Genomic DNA, 23,095 nt, shown 5'->3' on the forward strand with positions numbered 1-23,095 from the left:
TTGTAGTGGTCGCCAGTCCTCTTCGAGTGGTGCTGCCTCTTCCTCTTGGTGAAACTGGGTTGTCCCTTACAAAAGATGGTTTGCCTCTCCTCTTTGGTGCTGGTGTTGGTTCTGAAGTAGCTGTTGGACCAATCAAGTTGGTTGCTGCTGGTATAGTGGCTGCATTAGGGGGTGAAGCATTGGTTGTAGTGTTGCCATCATTGATGTTATTCTGCATCAAGTTGTCCATTCATGAAAACAAATCTTTAATAGAAACAGATCCAACAGTTTGGAACAACAAGGTAATATAAATCACATTCTTTACCTGATCAGGCTGACTTTGTGGATGGTTTTGAGTGAGGTCTTCCTCATCTGCAACATGTGCAGCGTGTGCAACCTCCATGGTCTCCTCCCAGTTAGCTTCTTGCTCCCTAGCATCTTCCTCATCAAGATCTGGGACTTCAGCTGCTGTTCCAGTTCCTTTCTCAGGACAAGTTCTGCTATTATGTCCAGCCTTACAAAAAGCACATGAGTAAGGAAAATCAGCATTACTCAATGATACATGATTGAAAATAAAATGTAATGTAAATAGTTCTTAATAATGGTTTTTGTTTTACTCACCCTTTTGCAGGTTTGGCATGTTATCTGTCCATATCTTCTCTTGGCATTGTATTGGCTGCCAGAACTTTGCTCAGTGCTATCCTTCCTCCTCTTCTTGGTAGGTCTGCCAATAGGCCTCTTGTATGGAGGGGGAAGACATGGCAGCCCTTCGTGATGCTCCCAGTACTCCTGACTCGGTATGTTGCTAATGTGAAACATGTAAGTCCTATTATATGCCTCAATATAAGTCCTAGAAACATACAAAAAATAAAAAAACATGACCATAGTGCACATCACCTTTTGCTGGTCCGACATAAAAACCCAGCCATTCTCCTTGTAGTCCCCTATATCAGTGTGTAACTCCTCCAGAAAGAATCTCCAAGTTTCCCTTGTTTCTGCATCAACAACCCCATACGCTATTGGAAACAGTTGATTGTTGGCGTCCTGACCAACGGCTGTTAGTAATTGCCCTCTAAAGTAGCCTTTCAAAAACGTCCCATCCAAAACTATAAAGGGTCTACACCCTACTTTAAAGCCATTTTTGCAAGCAGTCAAACAGACATACAAGTTCCTAAACCTAGGCAATCCCTCTGGCTGTGGAGTAGTCCCCATGTTGGCCCTTGAACCAGGGTTAGCCTTCATGATTTCGTTCAGGTGGTCTCTAAGCCTTAGGTATTGATCTTTCTCTCTTCCCTCGATAACTTCTTTGGCCTTGTTCATAGCCCTATACATCATCCTCTCATTGATTGAAATGTCATACTCCACTTTAAACCACTCCTGTGCCTTCCTCTGCAACATGTTGGGATGGATCCTGAGCTTTGGGACCAGTTCCTCAGCAACCCAAGCACATGAAACTGACTTACTCTTGTTGCTTCTGGGGCACGTATGTTCGTCCACAAATGTCTTTATCTAAAAGGATGTTGGGTAGTTGGTCCTGGCACAGTAGCACAACCAAGGGCAGTCTGGGTCATAGCAAATCACCCTACACCTCTTCTTCTCATTCCTAAGATAGAATATCTGTCTCCCAATCTGTATGTTGTACTTCTGCACTGCTGCTTTAAACTGGTCCATGGTCTCAAACTCCATATTCAACTCTAGAGTTATTTTTCCATATGGCGTGTTGGGATTATGTTGAGGAAATACAGGTTCCTCTTCATCGTCAGATGCAAGAGGGCTACAGAGTTCTTCAGATTCATATTGGTACATCTCAAGTTCACTCTCGCCATCTTCTCTATTTGGGTTAGCACCTCTACCCTTGGTGCTTCATCCTCCTTTCCAGGTACAATTCTTTGCCCAGAGGGTTGAGGCCATGGATGATTTTTCCTTGCATTGGTCCTCTCACTTGTTTGTGTTATATTATCTGTTGCAGAGTCATTTGAGATACATGAGAATTGATGCAATTTTTATTCACATATCCTCTAACAAAAAAAAAACAACAAATTTACCTGTTGGATTTTCTTTTACAGGTTCCTCTGGCCCTTGCTCATCCACAAAAGGTTCTCCAAAATCAAAATCTTCATTCAGATCATTAACATCATCAGCATAGGTTTCCTCTATGGGTTCATTCACAGCTTCAGCTTCTCGAGAATTACTCTCAGGAACCTCATTCTCGGCAGCCCTTCTTTCTTGGGTCAAACCACTGGGAGGTGGTCTTGGATGTCTCTTTCTAACCTTCTTAACTCTTTTCTCCGGAGCTGATGCAACTTCAGTGTCTTTCTCCTCATTCCCGTCATTCGCAGCTTCTTCCCCTGCACCACTCTCACATTTGTTCGACTCGTTAACATCAACAATGGCGTCATTTACAACCTCATTCACATTCTCTTTCACAACAACACTCAATGCCATATTCAATTCATTAACCTCACCATTGCTCTCATTCACACCTTCATTTTTCTTCTCATTAGCCTGACCGTCTACCTTACTAGTAACTTCAACCTCATTCACATTATCACCACCTGGATTGACTTCAACCACACTATCACTGCTACCATCAGACACGACTTCTTCATCAATGATTTCAGGGTTGACATCAATGGGGTGATCAAAATATAGGTGGACAGTGTTGTCATTCTTCATCGCACTCTCACACATTCTCATGACTTCAGCATCTGTCCTAAGCACTCTAAGACCCTTACCTAGGTCTAACCCAGGTTTTAGCCAGTACACCTCATTGAATCCAGGGTAACCCAAGTCTAGAAATAACCCCTCAACAAAAAATAAATTACATGTCTCCACATTCACCCTGTGTATCTCAGTTACCAAACCCCCATCGTATATCACATTACTGTCAACACCCTTTTTCAATTCACCCATGTGATGATAAACAAACATAACTAGACGATCCATCTAAAAAATCGTAGAGGAAAGAAACAATGAATAAAACAATCAAAATGATCATAATGCTGTCGACAAAAGCCACTTAAATGAGAGGATGGAATGAAGGCGAACTTACCTCTTCGTAGGTTTCTTCCTAGCGAAGAATGGGGTTGCGATGATGCCAATAGCAAACCCTCAGTCTTGACGCTACGACTTCGACAATGTCTCTCACCTCGTCTTCGTTCTTCTTCGCGCCAAGAGTCCAGAGCAACGTCTCTCCCTCTTTACGTGACCTTTCAGTTTTACTCCTAGTCAAACTCTAATTCACAGTAAGTCACCAAGTAGTAACAGCACTTGTTAATTTGGGATTAGGGCAAAATCAAATTCAATTGAACTAATTTTCACCTAGGCTAACAAATTAATTAATTAAAAATTACAACTCAAATAAAACATGTTTTGTCAGCAAAATCCGGTGTCCAGGTAAGCATTGTCCTCACCGGAGCTTTGGTCCGGCAAGCTAATGGATACGTTTGTCACTTTTTAAAATTAACCAGGTACCATTTTGTCGATTACAATATTTAGGTACCGCAATGTCAGCGTTTCAATCATTCGGGTACTGATTTGGTCATTACCTCTTATTATATTTGGGGATAAGTACTTTTTTCGTCCCCAAGGTCTGGGGTCGAAATCAAAATCGTCCCCGACCTTTTTTTTATTAAAATCATCATCAACGTTTAAAAACACTTTAAAATCATCCTTTCCCAAATTTTTGGACCAAAATACTCACATCATCATCATTCTCCTCTTCACCTTCCTTAACACCACCACCACCACCACCAATACCAACACCACCAAACAGCAACAACACCCTCACCCCACCCCCTCACCGTAACCCCACCCCACCCCACCCCTCACCCCCTCACCCCCTCATGTAACCCCCAACCCCCTCACCCCACTCCCTCACTGTAACCCCCAACCCCCTTCTTCATGCCCCTCTTTTCATGGTCATCATCATCATCATCAATAGATTTCATCAACAACAACAAATTTTATCAAAAAATCAGAAATTCAAATTTCAGCAACAACAAATTTCATCAAAAATTCAGTTCACAGGAGAAGAATAAAAAGAATAAGAAGCAGAAAGCAGAAAGCAAAAGCAGAAAAGTAGGGGCGCGGCGGGCTGGACGCGGGGCGACGGCGGGGCGGCGGCGGTCTGGACGCTGAGCGGCTGCGGGTTGGGGGTGATGGAGTGATGGAGTGAGGGTTTGGGGGTGGGTGTAGGAGGAAGGGAAATTGGGGGGGGGGGGGAGAGACGAAGAAATGCTGATGGGTGTGGGGGTGGGGTTTTTTTTTAATATTATTTTTAATTTTTATTAATAGTTAAGGGTAATTTGGTCCAAAAAAAATAGAAAATGACGATTTTATAACGTTTTGTAACGTTGAGGATGATTTTAATAAAAAAAAAGGTCGGGGACGATTTTGATTTTGACCACAGACCTTGGGGATGAAAAAAGTACTTATCCCTTATATTTATAATTATACTTATAACACGTTCAATGTGTTATACATTTTTCTATTATTCATGTATTGTTATTATTTAATAAATATTTTATTTTCAAAATATTATTTATTTATTTATTTTAACTAACCTATAATTTTATTTCTATTGTTATGTTATCGTTGGCTTTTTAAGATATTGTTAAGACTTGTTATATCATTATTGGTTATTTAAAATTTGATGTTGAGACTTCTTATATGTATGTATTTTTTTTTATTTAAAAAACCGCAAATCCAAACCGCTTGTAATCGGATCAAATCAGATTTCCAAAAAAAATTCATCCAATCCAAATCTCACCGCACATAAATTAAGCGTTCAAATCGGATGACTTTTTCCCTTAAAACCGAACCAAACCGCACCGCATACACCCTAGTTAGAAGCTCTGCTTCAATTTGAATGAGTGAAAAATAATTTTTCATCGTTCCTTTCTTCCATCTTCGATAACCCAATATTCATGACTATGTTCAGATTATCTATTACGGTATTGAAATTCAATACACTTAATTCGATTAGTGACTTTTATGCATTAATTTATGTTCTTTTCTTCCATTTAGATGTTGGTTGCATTTCACTTTTGTTGGAAATCCACGTGTTTTTGGATACTAGACGCTGCTGCATCCCAAACCTTATTCATGATCTAAAATCAGAAACACTTCAGAAAAAGGACCAACTATTTGGTATCATGAACTGGAAGTCTAAACACAACAGTCAACGGCTCTTTACAAAAGTTAGTATGACCAAACTACCAATCTAACAGAAGGTGTCAAAAACAGTTCCGCAATTTTAGTTGAACCAGTTACAACACTAAAAGTTTTAACCATTATAACAGACAATTGCTTCAACCGCTGGCGCTTTGGATAGTCATCTACTGGAATCTTCTACCTCTGCTTCTATGCTACGTCGGGTTTGTATGAACTAGTGATGGAAAAACATGAAATATTAATGTTTTTTCAAGCAATAAGAATGTTTGTCTTCTGACGAGCTTAGACAAGAAAACTGGAAACAAATGAGAGTCTCAGAATATACCAAGTTAATTACAAAAAGAGCAAGATTGGGAGATTTAAGCAAGTTGCTATTACAGGCCAAGGAACTTAATTACCTGGATTGACAAGTTCATTGTAAAGATCAAGCTGATTTCATGGTTGTCAATGGCTTCTCCGGGGTGTATTCTCCATTTTATGCATTTTTATAGTTATTTTCCTAAGATAATCAGTCTGAAATAAAGGGATATCACATCCAATCAATCCTTCCATCATCCATATCCGTCTTTGCAATTTTACATAGATAATCCACATATGAAAACTGGCAACTCAGGCCATCATTATAAGTAAATATACCTCGGTGTCTGCTTTAGAAAAGATCTTCTCCTCAAACCTTTCAGCAATCCTCCAAAGTTCTTGTGATCCCTCTGGATCAGTCACATCAAGATGTCTTTTTAACAGTTTCATTCTACAAAATAATCATAGTAGCCTAATAGTTAGAACATCCAAGTGACTGATATTTTAATATCCACAAATGAGAGAATATGATCATCAAAAATCAAGAAACATGCTTCTCCGCTATAGACTATGAGCAACACTAGCTTGCTAAAGCTCACACAGATAATGAATAAATTGTTTAAATTATTACCCTCTAGAATTTGTAAATGGTTACTAAACATAGAATGTTGGTATGTCAAAACTCAAAAAGAGAATAAAGAGGTAATTATATTTTATGATCTATCAGAATAGAATTTTATATAGGTTATTATTGATACAGTTTTTGCTATAAGACATCTATTCAGGCAAAGAGAAGAAAAATCAAAGGGAATGCAAAGTAATAATGTCATGAAATTGAAACCATTAAACCCAAAAACTTAAGCTGATAAAAAAAGGTAACATTAATGGTTATATCTCTAACACTTCCCCTCAAACAAGAGCCTCTTTCGGGTTTGTTTGATTTTTGCATAGGCCTTCTTTTCTCCTTTATTTGCCTTATGCTATTTTTTACTTTTGGGGTTCACCAAGGATTGGACTCTTAACCTTTCAGACATCGAGCTCTAATACCATGTCATGAAACCACTCATCCCAAAAGCTTAAGCTGATGGGAAAACGAAACATTAATGGTTATATCTCTAACAAATAAATCCTCCTAACAATCAGAAGAAAAGAAGAAGCACACAACGAAGAGAATAAATTTATGTAGCAAGCTACCCAAACTGTAAACATTAAAATAATAATGGACAAATCATTTGAACAATGGAGTGCTTTAAGACCTAACAGAAGCCAAATGCCTAATCTTATCCTAAAGTACAGCTTATTTGAAGCAACATGACCTGCATCCACAGGATTGCGGAAGTAAGCCTCCACCCAAATGATCAAAAATGAAGGAAATATCGTATTGTTGCAAATATTAGCTTTTTTAATTCTTATCAGTTGGTTGTTAATACCACAGCGCTTTTGTATCTTCTCTAGTTCCTCTATTAAAAGCATGCTCTGTGATCAAATTAGTTACACATGACAAATCTCATGGAAATATAGTTTATGACTAATTTTTCTTTTTGATGTGCAAATGCAGCCAAAAAAATATATATTCAGGATCTCAGATCACCAAGTACAACAAAGGAAGAAAATTACATTTTGTAGACAATTCTTTGTCGGGAATCAGGGCAAAAGTAATCTCTCCATTCTCTTTCTCTTGCTTCTGAAAAGGGATGACCAACATGAGCAGGCTCCAATTATTGGTATTAGTAAATTTATATTATGAGGTATAAATGATACAACATGTAATTCATTCCAGACGGAAATAAACAAAACAGAAAACAAAAACATTGTTAATGCACCAGAAACATGTGCATAGAACAACAGTATTCAGATAATCAACAGAATCATGCATTTGCCATGGACATGAAGGTAGCAATTCACTGCTTAGTAAATTAATCTATGCACAATTGAACAATATTTAAAATACCCATCAAAATCTGTGAAAAATATAGTTGATGGTCAACACGGGTACACCACATGTGCAACATGGATTATATAATAGCAATACAGCTAGAAAATTCAACTATAAAAGAACTCCAAAACCTAAAATGGGCTAGTGATACAAGAAGTTGACAGCAGTGTTCAGAAACTTACTCTCCATCAAAACCATCTTGCAAGCTATTTGCATAACATACTCAGTCTGAAAATAAAGATAAGAATTCATAAAGAAATTAGCACAAAAGCAAAAAATGGGAATAAAAAACGGCAACCACATTACATGTTCGGTCATTATTCTATAATGGCAGGTGATCATAGGTAGTCATTATAAGAATGAATCTCCAGATTTTGGGCCTACCTGGCTTGTAGCACCAGCATAACTTTTCTGCTCAATACTATGAGCAATTTTGTGAAATTCAAGGATTTCATCAAAACTCTCAGGAGGATGACCTAACTGTAAGTTATGCAATCTGTGAAATGAAAAAGAAAAAGGCTAAAAGAAGTCACCCAGCAGTTGAGGAACGAGAACAATAGACATTACCCAAGATGCCTAAGACCCTCCATCTTTCTCAATATACGCAAGCTGCACATTATTATTTGGTAGAAAGGCTAAATTTACCTTCCTGATAGACAGAGCACAAAGAAGTAAAGCCAAGTAACAATGGCATTCAGAGCATGGTTTTAAATCATGGTAATGATTTCAATTCTATTGTGAAATGCTATTAGAAAAAATTGAAAACAATGCCATGAAAATGCATCTGACTAAATTGTGTTCAACAATGCAATTGCGGATCCCGCAAAACAGTGACAATGTTGTGCTCAACCATAATCCGAAACCATGATCAGCAGCACGATTGCAGCTCTGATCTTGCAGAGGCCAAGATAGTTGGGAGAGTTGAAGAGAAGAAACAGAACATTGTAACATTGAAAATGAAAACAAACCCCGAGACTTACATATTGTTGAAAAAGCGTTGGCGGAAAGCAGGCTGCACTTCATCCCTCCAGTTACTTGTTGTGTCCATCACTGCGGTGATGATTGAAGGGTTGCTTCTCAAACTGAAATAAGGCACCAAAACTACAATACGTAAATCAAAACAGACTACAGACAAACCATATAGGAGTGCCATGCATTATAAGAATTCAAGGTTAAATGAAGAGATTGCTACAAACACCCGCAAAGTTCCGATCATAAGAAAGAAACAGGTATGATTCCAACGGGAAAGTAAACTAATGGGCAGTAGCAGTAACTAAAAGGGAATATATGAATTGAACCTCAAATGGTAAGTTTTGCAGGAGGATAAGGTTAAGGATGATGCTGATGATGATGGATGGTGCGAGATGAGAAGAGAATTCTTTAAATCCAAAACCAAGCCTAATTTCTACATTGCATGCTAACACATCTTTGCATGCACCCTTTGATTATGCCACTGGGCAATCTTCGATTAGTGTCTCAAACAAATACAAAGACACGGGAGTAAACAGAGATGTTTTGTAGCACTGAGATGGTACAGTAGGAGAGTAATACATTGTCTCAATGTGCATCTCAAAATAAAGCACACTAGTACCTATATATTCGGTACCTCTATCACAGTGTCTTGTCCCACCCTCCCTCGTTAAACAAATGCAGCCATATTGTAATGCCTGCTACACAAGTATTTTGTATGTGTTGATCAACATTGAGCTTCTTCTTCTTGATGAATGACAAGCTTTGTTCCCAACTCTTTCCTAGGCTTAGGGGAAAGCCCTTTAGCCAACATCTCCTCATCATACTTCCTTGCCATATCAATTAATCCCTTCTCGACAAGAGCGTCAATCAAAGCATTGTAAGCAGATGCATCAGGGCTGCACCCAAGCTGCTCCATCTTGTCCCACACCATGAACACCAGCCTTAGAAACCCCCATCTCGCAAACTTCCTCATCAGCATCACATACGTGTCCATGTTGGGCCTCACCCCACTCCCAACCATTCTATCAAACAACCCAATCATCTCTTTAGGCTTCTCAAGTGTCGCAAAGAAACAATGATATGAAACTGTGTTGGGATAGCAGTCATCCCTACGCATTACATTGAGCAATGCAAGTGCTTCCTTATGCCTATAGCTATCACACAAGAGCCTCATTATAGTGTTGTATGTTACCACAGTCGGCTTAATCCCCAACTCCTTCATCTCATTGAAGACCCTGATTGAGAAATCAACACCTTGGGAGAGACCAATTGCACGAATCACTATGTTGTAAACAACCACATCTAATTTGATCCTCTGGCTCTTCAGGTTCTTGTAGAGCTTCACAGCCTTCCATGACTTCCCACTCTTGCAGAGTATGTCCATGAATATGGAGTAAGAGTGAAGATCCTTGTGGACCCCTTTAGCGTCCATCTCCTCCCAAAACTCGCGGCACTTGCTCCACCAACCCATCTTGTACCACCCGCGAAGAACCATGTTGGAGATCTTGGTTTTCCCAACGCTATCGATGAAGCCAGCATCAATGAGAAGGTCCTTGTTGTTGCCGAGGACGATGTCTTGGGCTTCGAGGACGTGCTTGTGGTCGCAAAGGGCATCGATGAGGTTGGAGAAGGAGGTGTGATCCTTGAGGTTAAACTGGGAGAGGCGATGAAAGGTGGAAATGGCATCGTTTACGGCATGGGCAGAGGCATAGCGGTGGAACATGAGGCGGAAGGTGGTGTGATCGGGTTGGGAATGAGGGTTCCACCGCATGCGGTGGATGAGGTCCCAACAGAGGTCGAACTCGAAGTACTTGGCGAGAATGTCAAGGATGTTGTTATAGGTGGTGGTGGAGTGACGGAAGTGGTGGTGGGACTCCACCCAGTTGAAGAAGTCAAAGGCCTTCTTCCAATCGTTACTGAAGGACACAAGGGTTTCCCGAACCGTAGCTTCATCCAATTGAATGGAATCATCGGAATGAAACTTAAGGAAGAAGTAGCTACTGATACGATGAAATGAAGAGTGTTGAAGTCGAATGGCGCTTTTGCTTGAGAAGAGTGAATGCATTGCTTCTCTTCTTCGGTGCTAGCTAAATCAAACACAGCTTAATCTATGAGATTCATTAAACGGATGGTGTTCCTCCTTTACACTCAGCTAAATCAAACCCCCTATTTACACTCAGCTTTTCAATGAAACATTACCAATCATACACCAAAAACAGAGAGAACTTACAAATGACGGTTAATGCAATTGTAATTACTAGGAAATCGACAACGAAAATTAAACATCAGAATCATAGGAATAATCGACAAACCGGGATGTGTGTGAGAGAGAAAGAGAGAGAAAACCTGGAGAAGCGGCGGCGGCTGTTAAAGGCGCGGAGCTTGTTGGTTAGAAGAGAGACTCACGAGAGCTCAAGCAGAAAAGGAGAGAGGACCCAGAGAAAAATCGGTCACTGAAGCCTGGTCGAAACCCTAATCCAATGTCCTCACATTCGCGAATTGGGTGTTTCAAACGGGTCGGGTCAGAACAATTGGTCCGAAACCACAACAATCGGGCCGCCCCCGTTGGACGCGGCAGAATCGCGACGGAGGAATCGGAGCAGCTCAGCAGCGTGCAGAATCGTAGGATCGAATGCAGCTTTTTATTTTTCTCATTTATTTGTTTTGGACTAATTAAATGAACTTTGTTTATTTTAAATTGTAGTGTGCATTTTATTTTATAATAGGGCGGAACTAGATGAAATATTTTAGGGGTCAAAAATATTTGTATAATAAAATTTTAAAGAGGTTAAACTGAAATTTACATATAATTTATATGTAAAAAATTAAAATTATAGGGAGCATTGTCTCTTTTCTCTCCATGTAATTTCATCCCTGTTTTATAATAAATTAAATTATGTGGGTATTATTTATTTTAATCTTATTAGTCTCTGTGTGTCTTTTGTAATAGGAAATAATTTAGCAAATAATATTTTAAAAATTATTATAAAATCCATTTTAATAGATCAGTTATTTGTAGATTATGTTAATTTATAATTTTTTTATGACTACATAATATTATAATTGTGTCAGTAGATTAAGTGATTAACACATTTTATTTTGAAATAATCCAATCTTAAATGCTTAAAATAAATTAAAAAGTAAACTCAATTAGTTAAGGATTTTAATATGAAGAACTAGCATTGACAAAAGATAACCATGTTTTAGATATGTAAATTCACCGGAAAACAAAGGAATATTTGGCTATCTCAAACAAGTTATTTGCAAAACGTATTCTAGGGCTATTAAGGAAAAAAAAAAACTTTTAGAGTGTCATTAATAAAATCTTATGATACATCAAAGTAATATCTGACAATGCATTATGTTTTGGAGGTTTTAGATTTATTATCAATGTTATATTTTATTTGAAATTTACAAAAGATTTTGGCTACAGAAGTCTACTACTAATTATATGTTTATATTTGTAGGAGGAACAATAAGCTAATTTTGTAAGTTTAATCTATTATTGCACTATTTATTATATAAATTTATTAAGCAAATATGATAAATAAGTAAATAACTAAATATATATTTTTATATCATGGGCTTAGTCTTACAAGCCTAACCCATCTGCCTAGACTACCCGACTGAAACCTCATCCCAACCCAACTGAAACGAAGGTCCTCTGCGCCACTTTGATGCTTGGCAAGATGAGTTTTGTGGCCACCAAACGCTACTCTATCGTTGTAGCCTTACTCTTTCCATATTTTGTCTAAGGCCAAAATGACAAGCGAAATGCTGGTAACATGCTGTCGTTGTTGCTTATCGATGCCTTGTCTACTCTTTTTGTCATGGTTGCGACGACACTTGGTTGGACTTACTCGTGCATGGACTTCATCACTACCACCGGAATAGACGCCTGACTCCACTTTTAGACGCGCTTCACTTCTCCAAATCGGTTCTGGTCCTCAATGGTTGCCTCTGCATTCCTAAGTTTCGAACTCAGTATCCGTCACCACCACCCCGGCAGAGACGGTTACTAAGATACCTGATCAGGCCAGGTGTTGCTGATGCTGCTGTTTGGCTGAGGTGTCCTCCGATCTTGTTGATACCAATCTATTTTTTTATTAGAATTCAGTTGCATAGTTCTTGACCAGAAACAATGATTAGCACTAAAATTTGAAAAAATTAGTGAGGTTAAACACTATTTAAGACTGCTTGGACAGAAGTCACTTGTCAATTTTTTATTAAGTGGTCAATGCTTAGTCACCTTTAGTCACCAATAGCGTGGCCACCAGAGACGTCGCCTAAATTTAATGGACGATATCTGCACAATCTTGTAAGAAAGTTATTTGGCTGCAAAAATTTGCAAAGGAATTTAGACACAAACAAAAAAAATTAATAATTTGCGACAATTAAAATATCTTACATATTACAAAAAATCTATCTTTTCATTCAATAATAGAACACAAGATTTTAGTATCATTTTGTACTTGAAATGGTAGAAAAAAAACTTAAATGTAAAAAATCTAGACTTTTTTATTTAAATAAGTATAAGAAAATGATTAATTTTTATAATGCGCATGAATGAAAATTTGAAACAAAATGCACATAATCATCTCAAGAGTAGCACACACAAAATAAAATTACACTCCATTCCAAAAAAAACACTAACAAAATGAAGCCTCTAATTCACCTGCATCACCCACGAAATGAAATTTTCAATTCAGGCTGGGTGAACGCAAAGTGGAACTTGTCAGGTCTCCTTCCAAGTTGGGTATGCTAAGGACTTGTTTGGGTGAGCTTCTAAGAAAAGATCTTTTTTTAAAAGATCTTATTGAAAAGCAAAAGTAATTTTATGTTTGGATATCTCATGTAAAAAGGTCTTTTTATCTATCAATTATGTTTGGGTATAATAATATAAAAGTACTTTTTTGTTTATTTATTACATGAAAAACATCTTTTTTGTAAGGAAAAAAGATCTTTTAAAAAGAGATGTAAATTACAGCTTTTCAAAAAAGATCTTTTTTTATTTTACTAATGCTTTTACTTTTACTACTAGAAGTTTGTCAAACACGTTAAAAAATAAAAAAAGATCTTTTTTCATTGAAAAAAGATCTTTTTTTAACAAAATAATGGCGCCCAAACAAGCACTAAATACGAAATAAAAATTTTAAGTGGGACACACACAAAATTATCATTATAAATCATCTATGCAATTTCTTTACACTTATCTTTGACAAAGTTCTTTTTCTTATACAACTGAGGGCAATACCCATTAGCTAATATCCATTAGGTAGAAACAACATAATCTTTTACTTGGCTTCACTTTGAAGTTCGGTACAGTGCATTGAATAGTCTTGTTCCAATAGATTTTACTGACCATACCTGGAAAAATGCTCTAACAAATACAATAGGCCAATAGCTGCAACACAAAAGAACTTGGCTAAAAATGATTTTTTAATACAACTTAAGTACAAAATTAGAAGTCATAAAACTTTAATTAATTCATAATCATCATCGTTATTATTATGATTATTTTGTTAAAACCAATGTAAAACAGTAAAGTACAAAACACAAAACAAAATACTAATGAATCATGAGTCATGCTTCAACTAAAGTACCCTAATTGTTTGCATATATAATAAACAGTGCATGTCAGATTACAAAATTTCATCACCTGCTATATTATTAGCTAGGGATAACTGTAAAATTATATTTCTCATCATCACAGCACAATACCGATAAATCCATTATTAAAATGTTGTTCAACATAAACCAAAAATTTCAGTTGAAAAGAAGGACATTAGAATTATAAACCTAAGGTTGTGAATCAATTTTTGTAGCCTCAGACCGTCCTAGTTCAAAAAATGTTTCAACACATTAAATGCAATAACATTGCACTTCTGAATTATACAATTGCATCATAGGATATAGATATAACAATCCTTAGCTAGTTTAATTCAATGAAAATTAAATTCGCTTTTGCCTCTCGTGAAGTCGTCCAATTCGCATTTGCCTCTTCTGAGATCGTCTAATTCGTGTCTGCCTCACCTGGAATACCATGTTAGCTGCGCAGTCAATCCTGCCAGCTCTATTTCGCTAGCGCCTTCCCTGGAATGGAGTGCAACTCTATTTCGTATATGCTGTCGCTGAAGTGGCCATGCGTATTTTGTTCCAACTTTCTATCTATGTGTATTCTGAAAATTAATATTTTTTAAAATTTATTTAAAAAAAAAGCCAAAAATCTATAATAATAATAATAATAATAATAATAATATAATAATAATAATAATTTTATAGATCTTTATCTTTATCTTTATAGTATACAAATGGGAAGCTCATATGCTGACGTGGCGCTCATACGTTGAATCTGGGAGTTCATTTGCTTAGATGTCGTCATTAGAAATTTTTAGAATTATATTTATTAATTATAAATTATTATTTGCTTAGGTTGTTATTTTCAAATTTTAAGTTTGGGTTGTTTTACTTAAGTTGTTATTTTTTAAATTTTAAATTATTTTATTTAAGTTGTTATTTTTTAAATTTTAGATTGTTGTACTTAGATTATTATTTTTTAAATTTTAAATTATTTTACTTAGGTTGTTATTTTTTAAAAATTTATTAATTCTTTTTACTATTATTTTTTAAAATTTTGTTGATTTTTTTAAAATTTGCAGCTACATACGTTCTTTTAAAGAAATTTAGAGTTTTAAAAAAATTTACGTTAATTATATTTCGGCTGTTACATACTAATATTACTATAACGATTTACGTTAGTTTAGATTTTTTAAATTATTATTTGTTTAGGTTGTTATTTTTAAATTTTAAGTTTGGGTTGTTTTACTTGGTTTGTTATTTTTTAAATTTTAAATTAAAGTCAACCAAATTTAAAAAAATTTAGTTGTGATGCAACTATAAAAGTATAAGTGATGAGAGATGTAAAGCACCACAATTTAAAGTACATCAATCCCTTTCTTTACATATATTCAAAATCTCTCTACTTATTCCAATGGCTGGTATTCACAAAATTGCTGACATCACTCCTACAATTGACAATTTGTGTGTACGTATACGAGTATTACGGTTATGGACACTACCAAGTTACGGAAAATTCTCCATTGTCATACTCAATTGAGATGGTTTGGCTCGATGAAGACGTGAGTTTTCTACTAATATTTTTCTATTTTATTTTAAATTTATATTATTTATTTGTTTATTTAGGGAATTTAATCATTAATTTTTTTTTTCAAAATGCTATTTGTGTTGTCTTGACTACTATAACTCATATTATGGATACTCCAGATTAGTGGTATGACCAATGTGAATGCAACACGTCCACATATGCTTTTACAAAAACTTTCAAATGTTCAAGTTGTGGCCGTCTTCCTTTTTCCATAACTCCAAGGTTATTTATTTATTTTTTAAATTAAAGTCTATGCACATTGGATTAGATATTGAATAGTCTATATTTAACTTTTTTTATGTTATTTTCTTTTTTAAGCAGGTACCGAATAAAGCTTGGTATCATTGATGATTCTGACTGTGCATGTTTTGTAGTCTTTGACAAGTAGGTAAAAAAAGTTTTGAAAAAGAGCTGTGTGGAGATACTTGATCCGCTCCTATTGATAAGATCTAACCAATATTTATTTCTAAAAACATAGTGAAGATATTTTTATTGGTAATTTTTATATTATTTATTATTAATATATTATGCAATACCCTTCAGAAAGGAGATTTATCGGATACACCTACACTTTTGCTCAACCTAATTGATAAGACCTTTCTCTTCATCGTTGAAGTTCAAATATCTGATAATCCACATTTTTCACCTTCTTATAAAGTTAAGAAGATGACTGATAATGTGGACCTTATAAATAAATGCAAAGAGACTCACCCTATTCAAATTGTGAGTATAATTATAAGTGTACTTTCTATTAAAAATTAATATATTTTTTGCTTCCTTAGTCATTAGTAGTATCTAATTTATAAATAATAATTAATAATTAATTATAATTTTAAGATGTTGACTACATCGGTGGTTTGCTTTCAATTTCAAAGACATCCTCAATCATTGAAGGGGAGAAAGTAGAAGGTGCTAAGGTATTTGTTCAAAAAATAATTTTTTTGTTTGTTTGTTCTCTCAAAATTAGATCTTAATTTTATTTAAAAAATATTAGTGAGATAAAATCAAAGGTTAGAAAGAAGTCTTTAATTTAACGTGGTATTTTGTACAGAATTTATTGTTTGAATTCTCCAATGAAGTTGCGGCCAGTGATGAATCCGAATTGTTGAAAAATGCTATTACACCAACTAAGCGATTATCCTCAGAGTCGGAAGAATTGAAGGTGGAAGGAGATACCTCAACTTGCAAGAAGATTAAGATTGAGAAAGAAACTTGAGAATTTGGATGCACATGTTTTGGAATTCCTTTTAGAGTCTACCTAATAGAATAATGCCAATCATATATTTGTTTTGGTGGAAACATTGTCTTTTCTTGAGTTGTTATTTTTCTTTTGGTTCTCTTCGATTTTTATGTTTGGAATTTAGAATTTTTTTTAAATGTAAATTGAAGTTATTTGGTTATTACTTGTGGTTTTATTTTTAATTTAATTTTCACCGTTGATATTCTGATAATATCTAATTTAATATTTAATGTCATAAAGTTATAAATTTTTTCTTTGAATTATTGTTGATACAATTAAGTTAGTTATTAATTTTTAATGTGTATTTATTTAAAAAAAATCTAATTATAATTTTAATTAAAGTATTATGGTTAGAATTTTAAATTTAAATTCAAATATACTTTTTTTTGAATTTTTACTTAAGCAATTGGGTTTGAGAATATTTTTTAAGAATTTATATAATTTATAAGCTACTATGCTAATTACAAAGAATTATAATAAAGTAAATATAATTACCAGTCTTATTAAGATGTGAGATTATTTATACTATTTAAAAAAAATATAATACTGTTTAAATTTTAGAAAAGGTATAATAAAGTTAATACTGTTTATGATGAAACTAAAAAAAGTTATTTTTAAATTAACAAATTTCTATATTCCTAATAGACAACGAACATTTTATTAGAAAAATTTATTTCAAAATTTAAAATTTATACTAGCTAATTAGAAAATTCTATTTAAAAATTTGAAAATTGAATTTCTAATACTAATTTCTAATTAACTAAGTTCTTAACCATTTCGATTTTTAAATTTAAATTTTTTTACTTGCCATATTTATAAATTTTTATTATTATTTTTTAGATTATCTCTCCACAAGAGAAGTATTTTCATCTTTTTCTCTCTTTTTAAATATTTTTTCTAAATTTACCTAATTTATAAGGTTATTAATTTTTAGATTATATTTAATTTTATTTATTTTTATAGATAAATAATAGGATTGATACTATTTATGACGAAACTAATAAAAATTATTTTTAACTTAACAAATTCATATATTCTTAATGAACAACAAACGTTTAATTAAAAAGTTTATTTAAAAATTTTAAATTTGCACTAGCTAATTAGGAAATTCTATTTAAAAATTTGAAATTTAAAATTCTAATACTAATTCCTAATTAAGTGGCTTCTTAACCGTTTTGATTTTTAAATTTAAATTTTTTTATTTGTCACATTTATAATTTTTTTCTATTTACTTCGTTTACATTGTTATTTTTTAGATTATCTCGGCACAACAATAGATGTACTTTCATCTTTTTCTCTCTTTTTACTTATAAGTTATTCATTTTCAATCTCTTTATTTAAGGAAATGAAAAAAAGATTTTAACTATAACTTGAATTTATTGATCGTGAGATTAAACTTATATTTATTTGAAAAAAATACTTTCATAAAAAAATATATTATTTTTCGTAAAATATGTTTATGTAACTAAATAAATGAGAATAAAAAGGAAATTAAAGCAACCAATGAAAATAAAAGCTGTGTGATTTCACATAGACATAAGAAGACACTAATTTCATATTCTATATGGTAAGTTAGACATGAGAAAAAATTGTAAAAAAATTAGTGTCTCAGTATTTTAAAGAGACACAAAATACATATTTTTAATAGGTGTTTGTGTATGACTATGTCTTTCATTATTTTTGTCTAAGTAAACAAACACCATACATGTACTCTGTGTACTCCCGTGTCTATGTTTTGATAGACATGTATACCAAAAATAAACGCTGCCATATGTGTACTCCTGTGTACTTTATTTTTTTTAATAATATAAAAAAATTAATAATAAAAATGTATTATGTATAATGTATATATATTTTTAATTAGTTAAAAAATTTATTTATTTAGTATTTTCAAGTATATATTGAAAGATGCAAGAAGTCCAAAGAGAAGCAAGATTGAAGAGAAAATTGATATTAAAAGACAAAGAAAATATAAAACGGAGCACAATTCAAGGTAGATTTTATACAAAAAAATAACTAACATGTCATGAATATTTTGGCCGAATGAAAGCCCATAAAATACAATATTCTCTATATATTATTTAGCTATTGACAAGTATTTGTTTGCATGTGAGATTGTGTGAAGAACCTTAGCGTATGATATTCATCAAAGGTGGCCTTTAATGATGAGATTAACCTTTTATTTGCCTGGAGAGCAAAATATTATCTTTAAAGATGATGACGATCTTGAAGAAATCGTGGAAGAAGAGGAAGAAAAATGTACGATATTCTTAACATGGATGGAGGCCAATAAAAAACTTGAAGCAGGTCAAACTTTGACGTATGGTGAGTTTCCAAATCAATTTGTTTATGATAGAGAATCAAGGGAATGGCATCCATGCAAAAGAGTGTATTGTATCGGGAGGTTAAATTATGTTCCACCGGGTACAGGTGATATTTATTATATGAGAATTTTGTTAGCTGTTCATAGAGGTTGCACAACATATGAGTATATTAGGACAGTTAATGGAATTACATATTCTAGCTTCCAAGATGTTTGCTATTCCATGGGACTACTGTGCGATGATAGGGAATTCATTGTAGCTATTAATGAGGTAGCTGAACTCGCATCTGGTCATCAATTGAGAAAACTATTTGCGATGCTACTGATATCTAATAGCAATAGCAATCCAGAGCGTGTTTGGAATGCAACTTGGACATTATTAGCTAATGGAATACTATATGAGAGGAGAAACGCTTTGAAAAACCAAAGTATTTTACTATGTCTTTTTTTATATCAAGATTGTATTCTCTTATTATCTTTATTTTTATTAATAATATTAATAGTTTTATTTTGGAATTACTTATTAAATATTTCATAAAATAACCATGTGCTTTTACTAGGACTAAACATGACTCATGACGAATTGAAAAATCTCTGCCTTATTGAGATTGATGAGAAGATATTCAACAGCAATGCGAGATCTTTAAGAGACTATCAATTAATGCCATATCCTGAGATGTCTGATATTCGCCTTTTTCAGAATAAGCTAATAGAGGAGGATTTAGCATATGACACAAATGAGTTGACTCATACAAACTTATATACGAAACAAAAGATGACTCATGAGCAAAGGTTAGTATTTGATGAGATACTCAATGTTGTTATTACATACTCTGGTGATTTTTACTTCTTTATGGGCATGGTGGGTGTGGTAAGATATTTATTTGGAATGGACTTTCTTCTACTATTCGGTCTAGAAGAAAGATTATTTTAAATGTCGCATCCAGTGGAATTGCTTCTTTACTCCTACTTGGTGGCAGAAGGACTCATTCTAGATTTTCAATACCCATTACAATTACTGATGAATCTACTTGCAACATCAAGCATGGCAGTTTGAAGGCTGAGCTGCTCATCCAAAGTAGCTTAATAATTTGGGATGAAGCTCCAATGCTCAATAAATGTGCTTTGAAGTACTTGATCGGACGCTCAGGGATCTTATGTCAGTTACCGATCAACATAAAACACATAAACCATTTGGTGGTAAGGTTGTTATTCTAGGAAGTGATTTCATACAGATACTTCCGGTGATTCCGAAAGGAAGTAGACACGATATATTGGCATCCACTATTAACTCATCCCATCTCTGGTCATTTTGTAAGGTTCTGAAACTGCATACGAATATGAGGCTTCTAATGTCTTCTTCGGATCAAGATGAAGGTGAAATGAAGAGATTTTCTAATTGGATACTTGATGTTGGAAATAGAAATATTGGCTCTATTGTTGGTGATGAATCAGAAGTTGAAATTCCAGATGATCTATTGATTACAACTACTGATGACCATTTGGTAGACTTTGCATATCCAAATTTGTTGTAAAACATGTCAGATTACAGGTATTTTCAGAGTAGGGCAATTCTTGCACCCACGCTTGAGAGTGTCGAGAAGGTAAACGATTTTGTCTTGACAATCTTTCCAGGGATAAAAAAGGAGTATTTGAGCTCTAACACAATATGTCAAGCTGATGAGAATGAAGATGTACAACAAGAGTGGTTCACACCAGAGTTCCTAAATGACATCAATTGTTCGGGACTACCCAATCACAAGTTGACTTTGAAGCCAGGAGTCACTGTAATGCTACTCTGAAACATAGACCAGACTTCGGGTTTATGCAATGGGACAAGATTATAGTTAACGAACTTGGCAGCAACGTAATTGGAGGGACGATAGTGACCGGTAGAAATATTGGAGATAAAGTGTACATTCCAATAATGAACTTGATCCCTTCAGATTCAGGATTGCCATTTAAGTTCCAACAGAGACAATTTCCATTAACAATATGCTTTGCAATGACCATTAACAAGAGTCAGGGTCAATCATTATCACATGTAGGACTTTATTTGCCAAAATCAGTGTTCACCCATGGACAACTTTATGTTGCTTTGTCAAGAGTTAAGAGTCGCAGTGGCCTCAGGGTTTTAATTCTAGACGAAGACGGTAATCCAAAGTTATCAACAACAAATGTCGTGTTCAAAGAGGTTTTTAATAATATTTAGGTAAGAATAATATTATTTTCACTTTAATAGCATGTTATGATTTATACTTTTGTACAAATATTTACTATAGATATAACTAATTTATCTATAACTCCTTTTTCAGATTTGAAATGAAATGTGTAACAAGGAGCACAACATCCTATGCCAATTGCTTTTCTAATGAAGTTAGTAAGATACTAGATTGTCGATAAATTTTTATTAGCTTTTTGATAAAAAAAAATTTAGTGTAAAATTAACATGCTATTATTACAATTATATATGTTTTTATTTTTTTCATGTCTCCCTCCTTATGATTCAAGAATATTATAAACTTCAAACTCTTCTATTTATATTTTACTTTGAATAAAGATAAAACAACATATTTAACACGTTTATTATATAAGGACGATAATAGTGTTATACTAACTTTAAAAAATATATAGGTATAAAATATTATTTTTAATTTAATTTATCAAATTTAAATATAAGCCCGTGCATCGCACGGGTTTAACACTAGTACTATGATAAAGTCAATCAGTATAAATAAATTTAAGTGGTTCAAATCTTTTGTTAATCTATTAAAAATTGTGAGCATGGTAGATATATCAAAAGAATAAATTTGAGTAGAAAATTATAAAAATAATTAAAATAAATCCTTTTGATAAACATTAAAAAAGATAAAATAAAAAAGACGGAAGAGATGCAACATGCAAGCAGAGGCATAGCCTCATAGTAACCAAGGGAGACCATGATCCCCTAAATTTTAATTGTTTTATATAAATTTTAATTTAATCCCTTAAATTTTTTATTCTAATGTTATTTTATTGTCAAATTAATTATTTTTAGCCCCTTCTTATATGTGACCAAACTCCGCCCTTGGATGCAATATCATTTTTAGACCAAATGATGACTATATATTCATAAGGTGAATGCTAAGTCGGCAACATTATTAATTTGATAGAAGATACATTGTAGTGAAATTAATGTATGTTGATATTTTCATTTTCCCACACTACAAGCTATTTGAAGCATATGATATACTTTTAAATTATTTTGTGTGAAACCAATTTTAATTGGTTAGATAATTAACTCACTCATTTATTTAAATAAATATTAAAAATTTAAATTTAATTTCAGATAAATATCAAAAATTCAAATTCTACCGCACATAGCGGAGCTTCCGAGTTGAGAGAACACACAAGAGTGATGCTCAAAATTGTTGCATGAATCATCGAAGGGAAAAAATTAGCACTAGAGGTTGTTGACTTTGTTGTCATAATTTGTTTTTCAATATAGCATCGGAAATTGTAGCGATTTAAAAACAACGCAAACACATTTTTGAAGAAAAAAAATACTCCAAAATGTAGCGTTATGAGCCGACACCGTTTTTTTAAGGAAAAAAACAAATCACTCACATAAAGATATTTAAAACATCTTTTTTTAATGATATTTTTTAATAATTAAAATTTAACACATATAATCAATTAAATCGTGTTATTTTTGTCAAAATTAGACTAGACAAATTAATTTGAATAAAAAAATGATAAATCAAATTTTAAATTGGTCTAAATTAATATTATTTTTTTATAAAAAATTACCGCAATACCCTTATTATAGAAAATAATTAAAATACTTCTAATATATTTATTAATTCTGAAAATTTTAAATTTAAACTCTATGACAACAGAAAAATAAAAAATTAGAATTTAAGATTCTCAAAATTAATATATATATATATATATATATATATATATATATAATAGAAATATTTTAGTCATTTTTTATAATAGGGTATTATAGTCATTTTCTATAAAAAA

The 23,095-nt window shown here is 33.4% G+C and overlaps 1 protein-coding gene, 2 non-coding genes and 1 pseudogene across 12 annotated transcripts; 1 reads left to right on the forward strand and 3 right to left on the reverse strand.

Moving 5' to 3' along the window:
* Window positions 1–5,106: 5,106 nt before the first annotated feature.
* On the reverse strand, window positions 5,107–11,031 carry LOC130947342 (pentatricopeptide repeat-containing protein At1g80550, mitochondrial). 10 transcript variants are annotated; one of them, XM_057876008.1, is made up of 9 exons: window positions 10,706–11,031; window positions 8,994–10,446; window positions 8,368–8,469; window positions 7,772–7,883; window positions 7,570–7,615; window positions 7,069–7,135; window positions 5,791–5,902; window positions 5,553–5,667; window positions 5,107–5,368 (listed from the first exon to the last, which is right to left on the reverse strand). In XM_057876008.1, exon 2 carries the CDS (start codon window positions 10,422–10,424, stop codon window positions 9,084–9,086), a length of 1,341 nt encoding a protein of 446 aa, XP_057731991.1. In that variant the 5' UTR covers window positions 10,425–10,446; window positions 10,706–11,031; the 3' UTR covers window positions 5,107–5,368; window positions 5,553–5,667; window positions 5,791–5,902; window positions 7,069–7,135; window positions 7,570–7,615; window positions 7,772–7,883; window positions 8,368–8,469; window positions 8,994–9,083. The 10 variants fall into 10 exon arrangements, 9 of the variants coding, with proteins under 9 accessions (XP_057731991.1, XP_057731994.1, XP_057731993.1 ...); XM_057876011.1 differs by having other exon boundaries at window positions 5,107–5,449; XM_057876010.1 differs by having other exon boundaries at window positions 7,772–7,996.
* Window positions 11,032–13,989: 2,958 nt separating this feature from the next.
* On the reverse strand, window positions 13,990–14,075 carry LOC130953586 (small nucleolar RNA R38). The gene has a single exon (XR_009075755.1). It is a non-coding gene; the product is annotated as a small nucleolar RNA R38 (small nucleolar RNA).
* Window positions 14,076–14,183: 108 nt separating this feature from the next.
* Window positions 14,184–14,270, reverse strand: LOC130953590 (small nucleolar RNA snoR20a). The gene has a single exon (XR_009075760.1). It is a non-coding gene; the product is annotated as a small nucleolar RNA snoR20a (small nucleolar RNA).
* A 4,659-nt stretch (window positions 14,271–18,929) lies between these two features.
* LOC130948885 (uncharacterized) lies at window positions 18,930–21,905 on the forward strand (annotated as a pseudogene).
* Window positions 21,906–23,095: the final 1,190 nt, after the last annotated feature.

This window comes from Arachis stenosperma, chromosome 9, assembly GCF_014773155.1.
Source record: "Arachis stenosperma cultivar V10309 chromosome 9, arast.V10309.gnm1.PFL2, whole genome shotgun sequence".
NCBI classification, from domain to species: Eukaryota; Viridiplantae; Streptophyta; class Magnoliopsida; order Fabales; family Fabaceae; genus Arachis; species Arachis stenosperma.

What these genes read in the sequence shown, in the direction of transcription:
- LOC130947342 (XM_057876013.1), bottom strand. Translation starts at nt 10,424, where the DNA reads ATGCATTCACTCTTCTCAAGCAAAAGCGCCATTCGACTTCAACACTCT.